Source organism: Rhamphochromis sp. 'chilingali', assembly GCF_963969265.1.
Source record: "Rhamphochromis sp. 'chilingali' genome assembly, chromosome: 5".
NCBI lineage: Eukaryota > Metazoa > Chordata > Actinopteri > Cichliformes > Cichlidae > Rhamphochromis > Rhamphochromis sp. 'chilingali'.
The window spans coordinates 3567322-3581234 of NC_137932.1; the positions used below are offsets into that span (position 1 = coordinate 3567322).

At 42.7% G+C, this 13913-nt stretch overlaps 3 protein-coding genes across 4 annotated transcripts in view; 1 reads left to right on the plus strand and 2 right to left on the minus strand.

Moving 5' to 3' along the window:
* Positions 1-1551: 1551 nt before the first annotated feature.
* irak1bp1 (interleukin-1 receptor-associated kinase 1 binding protein 1) lies at positions 1552-3221 on the plus strand. Its single transcript, XM_080883020.1, has 4 exons — positions 1552-1960; positions 2576-2657; positions 2741-2871; positions 2958-3221. Exons 1-4 carry the CDS (start codon positions 1689-1691, stop codon positions 3214-3216), a joined length of 744 nt encoding a protein of 247 aa, XP_080739146.1. The 5' UTR covers positions 1552-1688; the 3' UTR covers positions 3217-3221.
* Positions 3222-3630: 409 nt separating this feature from the next.
* LOC308397220 (uncharacterized protein) lies at positions 3631-7154 on the minus strand. Of its 2 annotated transcripts, none has more exons than XM_080883022.1 (7): positions 6922-7154; positions 6516-6660; positions 6221-6310; positions 5923-6017; positions 4047-4207; positions 3846-3962; positions 3631-3769 (listed from the first exon to the last, which is right to left on the minus strand). In XM_080883022.1, the coding sequence occupies exons 2-7, from the start codon at positions 6638-6640 to the stop codon at positions 3647-3649; spliced, it is 711 nt and encodes a 236-aa protein (XP_080739148.1). In that variant the 5' UTR covers positions 6641-6660; positions 6922-7154; the 3' UTR covers positions 3631-3646. The 2 variants fall into 2 exon arrangements, with proteins under 2 accessions (XP_080739148.1, XP_080739147.1); XM_080883021.1 differs by having other exon boundaries at positions 6516-6657; positions 6923-7153.
* A 969-nt stretch (positions 7155-8123) lies between these two features.
* phip (PHIP subunit of CUL4-Ring ligase complex) overlaps positions 8124-13913 on the minus strand; it is a 42819-nt gene continuing 37029 nt past the window's right edge. Inside the window, 5 exon segments of the mRNA XM_080883840.1 lie at positions 8124-12159; positions 12252-12395; positions 12732-12973; positions 13064-13275; positions 13383-13535. Coding sequence (XP_080739966.1) covers positions 11453-12159; positions 12252-12395; positions 12732-12973; positions 13064-13275; positions 13383-13535 — 1458 coding nt within the window. The 3' untranslated portion in view covers positions 8124-11452.

Sequence of the window (13913 nt, forward strand, 5' to 3'; positions counted from 1 at the left end):
TATTTTTTTTTTTAGATCGGAAAACCGTGTATAGTGCGTTAAAAAAGCATGACCATTTGATGCATTTTTTTCTGTCTGATTATCGGTACTCTGCTGGCCCCTGCTGACCAAACAGAACAGAACATTTCCATTACTGATACCCTCAGTTAAAAAAACAAAAATGTGGAAGCGGCATAGCAGATATCATGTAAAATAGGCTGTCAAGTAATAAACTGTACTTTATTAGGCTATGATACACCTAAAGGAAAACTTCGCATGCCCTCTAATTTGTTTAAATTCATCTTGTTGTATATACTCCTCTTGTCTGGCACATCTGGTGTGGAGCATGCACAGTTTTGTTATATATGTACAAGATCAATAAAAGGCTATTTTATTTTATCCCAATCTATTTAACATTTGCACATTTACCTTAGTTGGTTAATATTTTATTGACTAATTATTTAATTTTGCTTTTCAAAACTGTTACAAATAGCTAAAACACACATAAGAACATGAATTTTGTGAGGAAAATGACTGTCAGCCTACCCGCTGCAGTTTTTGTAAAGTTTTTTTGTGCTTTGACCAATGGCAGCTAGTAGCTTAGAATTAAAGTAAAAAAAAAAAAATTAAGTATTAAGACATTGAAATTGATTAAATTAATATTTTTTAAAAAGCCTTAAATTACTTAAGATGTTGTATCCAGAATTGGAGAGCATTTGTTTCACTAATAGCAGTGCTCTTTTCAAACAAGCTAATTGGCTAACTTTTTGTCTTATCAGCTAGCAGTGCTAAACCAAGGTGTAAACACAATAATATTAGAGCAGTGCAATTCAAATGTTTTTATTTAAAAATAAAAATAAGACTGTGCCACAAAGCAAAATTGAGCTATTTATGGTTTGCAGTTTTTTTTTTCCTGCAGATATATCAAGAGGCCTGATTTATCCGCTAGCTTAATTAGAAGAACAAACAAAAGTGTGTTAACAAGAACTGAAAGCATATCATTGCAGGTTTAAATAAATTAGCACTTTATTGTTATTAAAGGAGATAGTGTTTCTTACCATGGCCTGGCCATCTACATATGGAGTGTAAATGTAGGTGTAATTGTAGTGTTGAGTTTGGCCAAAAGTTTCCGTTACCACTGTAAATTACTGCTGCCTTATACATACGGAGCTTGATTGTTGATTTTTATCCATTGTCGACATCAATGCATTCTCAAGCCTTTTATTTATAGGTTTAACAATCCCACCTAGATGCCAAACACCTGAAGCTAATACTAAGTTTAAAACAAAATCCAACTCTTCAGCCTCAAACAGCTCTTTGAAGGGCTAACAACAACAAAAACAATAATAATAATAATTTATTATTATTATTATTATTATTATTATTATTATTATAAAAGTGCAAATGATCGAATGCAATACAGGTAACTATACTTACCTTTAACCTGTGTAGTTTAAGCCACCTAATAACTAAATTAGGTGGCTTAATAACTACATCTGCCCCTGGTAGGGAAGCCTTTTATTTCCCTGACATGTGCATTTGACATCATCTTACATTCTTTTTAATCCGTTGACAACAACCTTCTCTCCACGTACAAATGGGCTGGATTAAGCTCTCGCCGCACTAGAACAGGTAGCCTACAAATCCCAAAGACCATTGCGGCTATTGCGGGAAGCACAACGGCTGTCGTTTGTGCTTAACCCTCCATCATGGAAAGTCAGAGTCGCGTCTTCGCGGCGATAGTACCGGCCGGGCGGGAGCTCTCCGGTAACGAAAAAGAGCAGGGGCTGGAAGTAAGAGCGGTTAGTCGGCAGAGTCCCGGTAAGTGTCTACGGGAGGTCCAGGTGACAGGGACAGCGGAGGTTCGCTGCCAGGCGGACCGAGCATCGGTGCGGGTCAGCGTGGGCAACAGCAAGGAGTCCGTCAGCGAAGCAACCCACAGCGTTTCACGGCGACTTGGATACATTTTACAGGCTCTCAGGTGAGAAAAGAAGTTGGAGCGAAGCAGGAGCAAACTGTAAAGTTAGCTAGCTACTGTTAGCATTATGCTATTACCGGTTAAAGAGGCAGCAGCGAGAGAAGTGCGTCCGCAGATACAGCCAACTCGTTTAGGATTACCAGCAATGGAAGAAGCGATGAAAAGTTTATTACTGGTATATTTAAAAACGAGAATACAACTAGAAGAGTTTCATTTCGAATTTTAAAATAACCCCTTAAGAGGATGAGAAATAACCGTACTTATTTGTGTATTTATTGGTCCTACTGCTGTTACAGCTGCATGCAGGGGCGGAACCTGAGGGTGGCCATCACAGACTAAACCCCTGCTACCCTCCATCCTTGTATATTTGAAGTCCGTGATTTTGGCAAACTAACTTGGATTTCAGTGCTTGTAAAAACGTAAACTGCACAATTACTTCAAATTTGCAGAAGTGGCACATTAAATATGCTTCCAAAGCAATTGGTGTCCAGTAAAGCAGTGTTTTAAGTTGATACAGTTTTGTTTTGTTTATATTTCTTTTAAGGGACAGTAGCTAATTTTTCAAAGTACACAGTAATTTTTGTGACCATGTGTTTATTTTTAATCCATTCTGCTTAGACAACATGACATCAGAGAAGAAGACACTTCAGTAAGGAGGTTTCTCCACCGAGATGCAGACATGTATCGGATGGATGCAGAGGTCGAGTATTTGGACAAACACCGATGAACGTGCAGCACAGACGTGTTGAGCAGCATGTGACCGTGCTGTAATATATCTTATAGGTCATAGTGACTTTCTCAGACTTTGAGAAGATGGAGCGAATATGTAGCATCCTGCTGGAAAAGCTAGACAAGAGCGTTTTTGTGGGGACACCAGAGTTCTACCACAGTGCTGAATGCCTGAGTCAAATGAGGTATGAAAAAAACAAAACAACACAATCGTACCTCTTTATTATTTTCATTAAATGGTGTGACCGTAACTAGCCCGTGTGTGCTGCAGGCTGCGTGCGTGTGTGTCTGCAGTCGAGAATGCTCAGCTGAAGGCCAGCAAAGTCAGTCAGCTCCTGGGACAAAGTCTGGGACCCCCTTTGCTGGTTAGAGAGGACGAAACCAAAGAGTGGAGGAACAACGAGGACAACGGTGGTGGGGGGCAGGGGTCTGCAGCCCCTTCTCACTTTCCCAGCTTACCTGCAGTCACTGCTTCCTCGCAGGTGTCCGTCTCCTTCAGCCTCAGAGACACGAGCAGGAAAATGAGATGAGAGATATAATGCTTAAAAAAAAAGTAGTTTTAATTCAGCCAACACTTTCTTGAAATAAAAAAATAATTTTATTTTGACTTTAAAAGCAATTTAAAGAATCTCAGTCTGTCAACGTTGTTTTTTTACATATTTGGTAGACACTTTAAATTATTTTGTATTTGTAAACTTCAGAGAAATAAATGTAGTAATTCAGAAGCGTAATTACATTTCTTCATCTTTGATCATTTATCTTCAGCTCCGTTAAAGAAAGGGTTCGATGGTCACTCTTAACTCCTATTTTTACTTGAGCGGGTCGATGACTCTTAAAGACGGCATTTTGTGTCCACTCGTTGGACTCCAGTAGACAAACAAAAAGAAGAACCAGGCTGAAGAAAACCACAGAAGCCAAAGGATGAAACTGTCTGTTGGCTAAGGCTTTCATACTCCAGAGTCAAAAGTCCTCGCCCTCATCATCCTCCTCGTCTTCGGGGAAGAGCTCTCTGAGCCAGGGCTGCATAACAAAGCGTTTCCCATTAAAGTGCGTGAAGTAGTTCTCCAGGGTGGGAATGTCCGGCTGGAAACATCCAACAGTAAGCCCAAGACCTATTTTAATATATATGATTGTATGCGCTGTGATTTTCAGGACTTACCCTCATCCCTGTGATGCGCTCCAGCTGTGTCTGGGGCAAGTATGCAACTATGACAGAGGAGGGTCCAGGTCCTCCAAAGATCACCTTGTAATGAGGTGTCTTTTCTGCTCTTGTGTCCTATATGAACACACGCTTCCGTTACTAACACTTAAATGATATATTACCAATAAATGATCAGAGGAAGTGAAGGAGGCTACTGACATCAGAGCCGGAGTACATTCTGTCAACCCATTCTGGAGGAGCTCGCAGTTCTGGGTCCCAGCTCACCACTACTCCAACCATGTGGCCTTTTGTCTCCAACACCACCTCTCCGACCCGCAGAAACACATACGGGGGACGAGGGCTGCGCGCCGTCTTGGATGCTGATGTGACAAAGACAGAAGAGATTACAGAACTGACATGACATGCATGAATAAGATCTGTTTTTAATGAAAAACCACGATCAGATTTCCTTCTGTGTCTTTCTAGAAAGCTCTGCTCTTGCCAGGCAATAAAACTAAAATCCCATGATAATTTCTAATATGACCTCGGTAGGTTTTCTGAGTGCACAGGCTGTGATCAGCTAAACTGCTGCTCTTTGTGGATTTACACAAGTGAATTCATCAAGATGTCAGCAGATGTTTCACAGCTATCCTGGCCGATATACATTCCCTACACTGTTTATAGTATCTTTGCATTAGACAGTTGGTATAAAGTTGGAATTCAGTGAATGAATCTAAGCATCATAGTCTTAAATGCAAATTCTCTGCTACACTTCATTCTTTTTTTCTCTCCTTGCAAATACAGAAGCTGGACCCATAGATAGCAACACATCGTGAGACAAACTGCACACAAACAGTTTGTGTGTTTGCTGATGTTTGTCGAGCTGATAGAAACGTTGAATTTGAAATTGCCTGCCACTTAAAAAAAACATCACTCCCATTCATGCTTCCTCCCATCTGTAGAGCTGTCTAGATGCTGAAGTACCGCAAACACAACATACGGATACAAGCACACTCCGACTTTAAATCCTGAGCATAAATGCTATAAACGATACTGTTGAACCAAATGTAAGGAATAAAAAGTACGGATTTTTGGAAGTAAAAGTTGTCAGAAAAACAAATACTAATAAGGTGATTGCCAAAGTGCTTAGCTAAAAACCTGTTATATCCCAACATGGTGTGGAGTGATTCTTAGGGCAAAAGAAACGACAGGCCTTAAAAAAATACCTACAGCAATCCAAAGTCAAGAAACGGAGGAAAATGCTGCAAAAACCTGACACTGGGCCTGAGAGCTGCATCTTCAGCTGATCCATCGAATTCCATGGTTTGGGGCTGCATTTCATACAGTGATGTTGGGGATCTTGTCTTACTAATGGACTTACAAACAGAGCAATGTACCATCATCATCATTATATTTTGATCCACCATAGAGTAGCATCTGGAAAATGTGTGACTGGCAACAGCTTTAATTCATCAGAATGACCCCAAACACACAGCCAATGCAGTAAAAGCACACCGGGATAGAAAAACCGTGGAACACCATCAGTCATGGATCGGCCTCCCCAGAGCCTGAACCTCAACATTACTGTGGGATCATCTTGACAGAGAATAGAACAAAAGGGCAGCCAACATCCAAAGAAGAGCTTTGAATGTCCTTCAAGAAGCCTGGAGAACTATTCCTGAAGACTACTTAAAGAAATAACAAGAAAGCTTGGCTAAAAGAGTTCAGGCTGTGTGTTGAAGAATAAAATATTGATTTTCAAGCTTTTTAGGATCATACAAACTCTTGTCCTCATATACTGTATTTCCATGTGTGTTTCACTGCATCTATTTCCTATTTTCCTTGCAAAATATAAAGATATCAGGGATGGTTCAAGACTTTTGCACATTACTATAAATGTAGTGCTTTTCAAAGTGCAATAGTTCAGGAGGACATGTAAAATTAGAATTAAACATCCATTAGTTTTTGGTAATTAATTGCACTCGATGGGGAAGGTGAAATTTCACATTAACCTATGAGAATGAGGATATGGACAGACTGTATCACATGTGGCTGGTTAAAAATGCTTCAGTATAGCAGAGCTATAGACACAAACCTCCAAAGAATCCCAGGTCATTGTCAAAAAGCATGGTCTCCACGGGAGGTGGCCCTTGTCCCACTTGATCTTCCTGTCCCAATCCAACCAGAGACCTTCAGGAAACAAACACATCACCAGTCTCTAAATACAACTCATGTGTTTCCATAAAAACACCAGAAATCACTTTTGAGGTGTGTGGGATTTGAATATGAAACAAGATTATGCAAATAACTGTAGCCTCAGATCCCGAGTGAGCGAGCGATGATTCAAGTTAAATTCAGTCCTCATTTGAATGCCATTCATCTCAAACACTCACATGGCTTTGGACATCTGCTGGCTTGTCCAGTCTGACCATGCAGTGACATTCATGTATGATTTTCTCCATTCTCTCCATATTCGAAGCAATCTGAAACCAAAAATGTTCTTTTTATTAGTAAAACAGAAAGAAAACGGCCACAACAGTCCTTAGTCTGGTAAGGCCCACTTTATCTAATAGTTCACATAAAAGGTTATCCTGGGTCATTCACATCCAGCCAACTTAAGGCGTTTTTCCCCTTTTTGCAAACTTCGATGCGGTAAATAAAAGCTGGTTTTTGGCGCACTGATCTCACCGCGTGGTCGCATGGTAGCGCTGCGCCGCCGAGGAGCCGCTCCACCTGGAGATGAAGTACTGCGCGGGCACGGCGGAGAGCAGCAGCGCGATCTGCAGCACCGCAGAGGCCCTGAGCACAGGCATGACCGCACAGCTGGCACCTGCCCGGAAACCAAAAGTACATGCACGAAAGTGAGCGCCAAAATTAACCTAGGCGATAGTTCTATATTTATTTTAGTTAACATATATATATGAGGTTTAAGTTTGTTGAGCGTAGGCAACTATCAGCTCAAACATATGTTTATGGCGGCTGTTAGATTTATATAAAGTTGTGGCAGGTAAAACTTTAAAGGACACGTGACCCCGCAGGTAGCTCAAACCAGGTAACCGCGAAAGCTCTTTACTAATTCTAATTGTGACACTTACCTCTTGTTAAGCTCTAAAGTCTTCCCTCTGATTGCGTGTCGAACATTGCGTTTGAGTGAGTCTGCTGCGCGTGGAAACCAGAACACAGCGGCGCGGTTTCACTTCTGTTTTATTTACATAAACCACACTCCGGCCCATGTCGCCTCCAGCCACCTGTGTATTTACATTTTTGGAAAAATTGCCAAACAGGTATTCTAACCAATAGCCGCAGCCCACGGAGTACCCAAGGACCTTTAGCGGCTCGCCACGTCAGGAAGAGCCGGAGGTGTGGGAAGTGATTTTTGTGCACTTACCGTTTCCAACGCTAGGTGGGAGTGTTGTTCATTCTTCTGCACCTCATTTCCCACCTGCAGCTCGAGCGTCAGTGTTTTTTCATTATCATTATTATTATTTTATCTTTATACAACAAAGAAGCAACAAGCATTAAAAGTGAATATGGAAACACAACTTTTTATTCACTTAAAATATTGGTATGAACTAACAGGACAGCAGTACTCCCCTACACATACATTCTAGCCTTATGCTTATTTTTTTTGCATTAATTCCTTTATATATATATTTATATTTAAAAAAAAAAAAGTATCCAAACTAACAAAGACGACCTCATCAATTCACATGAAAAATACCCCTTCTCCTCCTCTTCTGAAAACATACCCAAAATTCTTCCTGGTGGCTAACATGAAGTCCCTTCTCTCTCTCTCACACACACACACACACACACACACACACAGTGACCATTAACCAAAGACTGTGATGCCAAAACAGCACAGCTCTGCCACACATTAACACAGGCCAGTGTGAATGTTTACATGAGCTCTGAAATGTAGCGTCAAGGCAGAGGTGCTGCTCTGAACCAGTAACACCACCACCTTACATTAGAATCTGAAAACCTAACGGCATATATACCTCCACCGTATAAAGAGCTGGATACAGATGTGTGTGATGTCTGTTTGAATGGCTTAACACCCAAAGTCTTGCTTATACACCAGTGAGTTCTTTTTAAGGCCCCTTTAAAATGATTAGGTTGCACACATTGATCTGCCACGGTTAAGGTAATATGACCAGCTACGCTATATCAGCGCATCTACTTTGACCCGTGATGAGTACAGGTAGTGTGATGATCTGATGAATAGGGTGTCACAGCAGAAATAACCACATCTGATACCCACTGCATTCCCACTTTGACTGTATTTCAGTGAAGAAAAAAAAATAGATGGAAAAAATATACAGTATCCTTACCCATCACCTTATTGCATGGGGATTAAATGGCTATGTAGCACACCAGTAGTTCCTAATTTAATATGGCCGTGTAACCGATATCTCACAGTCCCATGTAGTTCTGGAGGACTGTTTATTTTTCAGCTGGCTCATGTAAACACATTAAAGGGGATCTATTAAACTTCTTATTTTCTGATATATTTATATATTGTTATAATGGTGCCGATTCAATTAATGACATCAGGATATGTTATGGTGGCCCATCTGAGCCAGAAGCTCAGGGTTCGTCTAAACACTTTGTTTCCAAACGTTTTTTTCATTTCTTGGCTCTGTATGATGTCAGCGAAAGCCGACACCTCCTTATACGGTCATTTGAGCACAGAAGCTCCGCCCACAGATTGTTTGTTTGCGGGAGCCACACAATAAAAGGAAAGCTGGCATAACAGCAGAGGGAGAGCTTGTTTAAGACACTGGATCAACTAGAACTACACCAAGGTCCAGTAGAGGGTAAAAAGGATAATTCTGAACTGTGAATTAGGCAGAACTATTGTAATGGAGTCCATTACAACAGAATACATGGACATGGACGTCGGAGTAAAAGGTCCCCTTTAAAAATAAAGTCATACCTCAAATTTGAAAATCCTGGGTCAAAGCAAGCCCATCTCTGCTTTCATCACATGATAAAAAAATCTTTAAATCTTTGTGTTTCTGAAGAGTTTTTAGAGTGTTTTTTTTTTAATTAAAGCCATGAATTATTACAATAAAGTTTCTCCACAACATAAATATTATCATAGGCAAATATAACCTTGAAACCTCAAGAATAAAATTCATTTTCATGTCATTTGTGGAGGATAGTGTCAGTGTTTTTAGGCAATTTTTGAATGAAACTCTTCACAAACACAGCATAAACAAAGCAATTATGAACCACCAGAACATCTGAAATAGGTGTGGCAGAGGATAAAAAACCCATCTTCACATATGCGGCCACTGGTATATCGTCCTTTATGGCAGGGACACAAACAGAAAACAGCCAACGCGTCATATGTAAAACAGCTCAACACACTCACCATGGAGACAATAAAATCTCTTTAGAAAATAAAACACATTCAAAAGCCATGTTCTACAACTTCAGTGCCCAAAGACAGAATTTGGCATTGACAAATCCATAACAACAACAAAAAGACATTGACAATAAAGATGAACAGATGAGATATACGTTTAGTAATATGTGACGAGACCTATGAAAAGAACCAGGTGTATATTGATGCTACCATCCAGTTCCGTCCAGTCAGTCCTGCAACACGAGTGGAAACTCATGGATTCTGGCATTCACTCACTCCGTGCTGTGGGGAAAAAACCCCAAACAAAACAGAAAAACCCCACAAAAAAAACAAAACCCATCTTTATAAACTCTCACCTGTGTGTACAAAGAGTGACATAATATGTTTGTCCCCTGTCAAAATGTTAATGTTTCGGTCTTTTCATTATTTTCCTCACGAGCCTGTCAGGTCTAGTCCGCTCCCCGAAGTCCAGTTTCTCTGAACCCAGTGACGAGCGGGACCGGGAGATCCGAAACGATAACAAACACTAAAAAAATAAAGGCCCCAAAGAGGAGAAACCAAGGATTCAATATGCCAGAGTAGCAAAGGCACACAATCAGAAAGATGAAGGTAAGACTTGTCTCTTTCTCCGGTTTGCTTTCAGTTCAAATTCAGTCCGATCCCAGTTTGATCCGTCTCCTTCCTGTTTGCAGCAGACGTGAGAAAGTGCTAGAACATGCGAGACAGATTTGCGTGTGTCTATGTGTGTGCGTACAAGTTTGGAGTCACCGTGGAAACATATCGACACTTTAAAACTTTATATGTTTAAAGATTTTAAAATACACATGGTTACTCCCTAAGACTGCATTGATAACCGGTCTCTGGTAAGTGCATCTCAAAGCTAGTCACCCGAAGCTCCACCCCTCTGTACCTTAGGTATAAACTGACAATAGGTTGGTTATAGGATAATATATCGACATGAGTAATGGTATGCTTACAACAACAGTAAATTTCTTTTCAGCTGCTATAAATACATTTCTTTGAGAGGTTTTCACAACGATCAAACTGTATGCCACTGTTTGCACGCTGAAATGACACGCTCAGTTGTGTTATTAAAAAAACAAACAAACGAAAAAACATACACACATTCCTTCAATTACCCGCATAGTCACAACTAAGTTCGTACACAAACAGGCACATGTACTTTGCAGGGCAGAAGCCAAGCACGCATACACCTACATGCACGCACGCACCCATACAAAAGACATAAAGGCACAAGGTATTGCTAATGTTGAGGACGCTTTGAAACATGAACTAGAGAGACATAAATGACCCTTTTCACCCATGCATCCTTTTTCTCCTCCTCGCCACAGTAAAAACAGCATCAGGAAAAGGAAAAAAAAGTTGCTTCCTCTTTCTAATAACATGCAAAGAGAAAAGAAAGGAAAAGAAAAAACACCCACACACATCAATAGTAAACAAAACCTACAGATCTACAGTACCTCCGAAAAGGTACACCATTTGGTATTTTAGCGCAGACAGATAGGTCAGCCAACGTGTAAGACTTCCAAAACAGAGAGCAGTGATCACGTACAAATCTTAGAAAAAGCAGAGAGCAGGTTGTATAAAAAAAGACTGGGAACAATGAGGAAGGGAGGGAGAGAGGGGGAAGCGGGAAAAGGACGTTGTTAGGCCAGCGGTCCCGTCGTCCATTACCGCGTTCAGCTCCGTGGGCATCTTCCATCTGTCCGGCGGAGACGCTTGAAAAGTCCTCAAAAATAGTAAAAGTTAGATAAGATACATCTGGCCTCCTCGTGATTTTTTTTTTCAAGTACTAAAAGTCTCCAACTACCAACAACTTTACCCAATCTGACACCAAACTGTGTACAAGGTCAGAAGGAGACAGAGTGGTTCACAAGAGAGGAGTCACAACACCGTCGACATGAGGCTCTGTGATTCGCGCTCCTGCGGGATCCAACATGGATCAATAATGTAGGAGGAGCTGGAACACGCGAACATGCCATCGGATGTCGTACAGATGTGCTTACTGGGCAAGAGAGGAAGGTGGAAGGGGAGGGGCAGCGACAAGGAGTGGGCTGGTAACTCTTTGCTCTCCTCAGCTTCAAATAGCAGCAGCTGAACCAGCGACTCCATGGATGTACGCACACATACGCACACAAATGCATACACCGCTAAGCGTGACTTCCTCCACTCCGCCCTCCCAGTCCTCCAACGCACGAGCGAACATGTCCCAGCCTGCGTGGCTCCTCCGTTACCAGCCAATCAGGTTGGCTTTGGCTTTCTCTGTCAGTTTGCGGACACGCCCTTTTGAGGAGGTGCCAAAGGTTATTGATGAGTCCTCAAACAGCAGCTGCCTTTGCTCCTCCTCGGAGTCCTCCTCCATGTACCAGGCTGACCGTCGACCTTGGTTACGTGTGCGCATGGACCCTCCTGCCTCGTCGCCTGCCTCCTCCTCCTCCTCCTTAGGAGGTTCTTTCCGGCTGGGTCGTTGGGTCTGGAGCGGAGGCGTGCCCTCTTCGTTGGCCCTTCTGCTGCTCCTCCTCAGTGGCGAGGGCTCCGGTGACTCAGGAGGAGGAGCAGGTTCCTCGATTCTCACCACTCGGGGCCGGCCACGCCGTCTCGGCGTCGACGCCATGCCAGAGTCCGACAACACTTCCTGTGCAGAAGACATGCCGCCTTCGTCGCCTGTAGACGGGTCGACCTCGTCGTCAGGGGTGAAGCTCCTGCGGCTGCCGCTCTGTCTTGTGTCCTCCGCCTCCTGCTTGCTCTTCCTGCCTCTCTTCTTGCCAGGTGGGCGACCTCGCGGTCTTGAAGGGCTGGCCGGGGTTGAGACCTCTGGTGGACTCACTGGCGGCTCTGTTCTCGACTTCCTCCCCCTTCTTCCCACACCTAGGGTCACATGACTACCGTGGCCATTCAGGTGGACTGTGCTATGAGATGAAGTGCTGCCAGGAGAGCCTGAGATGGAAAAGAACAGAAACGTAAATGTTTACGTCCTGATCGTAAACCTTTGCTTTACACGGTCACATGATTGTGACGTGATCTCTTACCTGGTGTGTGTCGAACAGGTGTCCTGAGTTTCCGTCGAGTGCTTCCGCTGCTACTCTCTGTGGGTTGGGAAGGTGTCACCTTCTCAGGAGCTGGTGATGACGAAGCTGGCACAGAGTTATGAGCCCGCAACGAGCGAGTCGACTCTGTTAATGAGAAGGAGATAGAAGAAGGAAATAAACAGCCAGGCTAGGCAGCAGGCGAGGAGATGTAGTGTGCTTTCTTGTCCAGCATCAGATAAGAAAATCAACATCACTTTGGTTAGCATAGCTTAGCATAAAGGCTGAAAAACAGGCAGCGTATAGTTAGCCTAGCTTTGTCCAAAGGTAACAAAAGGTGACTGTCAGCGACTCACAAACTTGTGTTGTGTGTGTATAAAAACCAAAATGTAACAGCAACATGCTGTGGCCGACTACTCCTTTGCCTGCTGCAGTGACTTCCTGGAGCGTTATCGTATTTATTGAACACGTCTGTGATGATACCTGTTGTGCTCGGCGTGCTGTTCGTGACGTTATGTGATGAGGATGAGGGTAGTGAGTGTGTAGTATGGCGCGCAGCGCTACGCGTGCGTCCTGGAGCTGGCATTTCTGCTTTGCCGTTGACCATCTGAGGCGGCTGCTGCTTGACGGGGATGCTCTGCCTCAGAGAGGAGGGTCGTGAAGGGACAGGCGAAGGCTCCTTCTTTGCGTTCACTCTGGACGATACGCGTCTCTTCCTCTCTGGGCTAGAAATGAAATCAAAAAGTAACCGAGTGTGACATCAGGTTAAAAAATATATATATTTAAAGCTGCAGAGAAAGTTAAATTTCATCTACCTGGACGCGGTGCTGCTTGCAGGAGATTCGCTTCTCCTCCTCCTCCTCTTCATTACGTGCCGTGTCTGTCTGTCTGTAGTGTGTCGTGTCTGTCTGTCGGTGCCTTGTTTGGTCAGTTTATCAGTCAGGCCGTGGATGGCTTTGTAGTCAGCCAGGATGGGGCTGATATGCTCCTCAAACAGGGCAGAAAGCCTTAGGCTCATACTATAAATCTGAAGAAGTTAAAAAAAATAATAATTTGAGGATTTAATTTTATGGACCCATAAAATCTATATTATAGGCATAATGAGCTGTAAATGTGTGTGTTTGTGACCCTCACCCGAGACTTCTTACTGGGCGTGTAAGCTTTGGAATTACTAAAAATGAGCCTGACATCCTTGCAGAGCTCGATGGGAGACTGGTACTTTCCTTCCGTCAGCGTGTTGAGAACAGTGCCAAAGTCCATCGGTGATTCGACTATTTGCAGGTAGTCCTTGAAGAAGCAGAGGGACAGTTGGGATTTTTCATCTTTCATTGAATTGTTTTCAAAAGATGACAGAAAGGAGAGAGAGAGAGAAATGGGAAAGAAGTGAGAGAATAGAGAGGTTTGAAGTTTTTACTGTCAATGAGCTGAAAAGGAAAAAAAACCAGAAGTGAAAGAACTGCACCCTTCTTCTTTTGAAGAGAACTCAAGGCCACTGAAGCTGTGAGTCTGTTCACATCATGAATGAAGAGGCCTTTGCCTCAAACAGCACTCATCATAATTGAACTGGAGCCACTTGTGCCCCCTGAAAACACAAATCAATGTGATTGTGATGGAAATTTACAAGGAGCTAAAAATTCAGATCAGCTCCAGAGAGTTGAGTTTGAT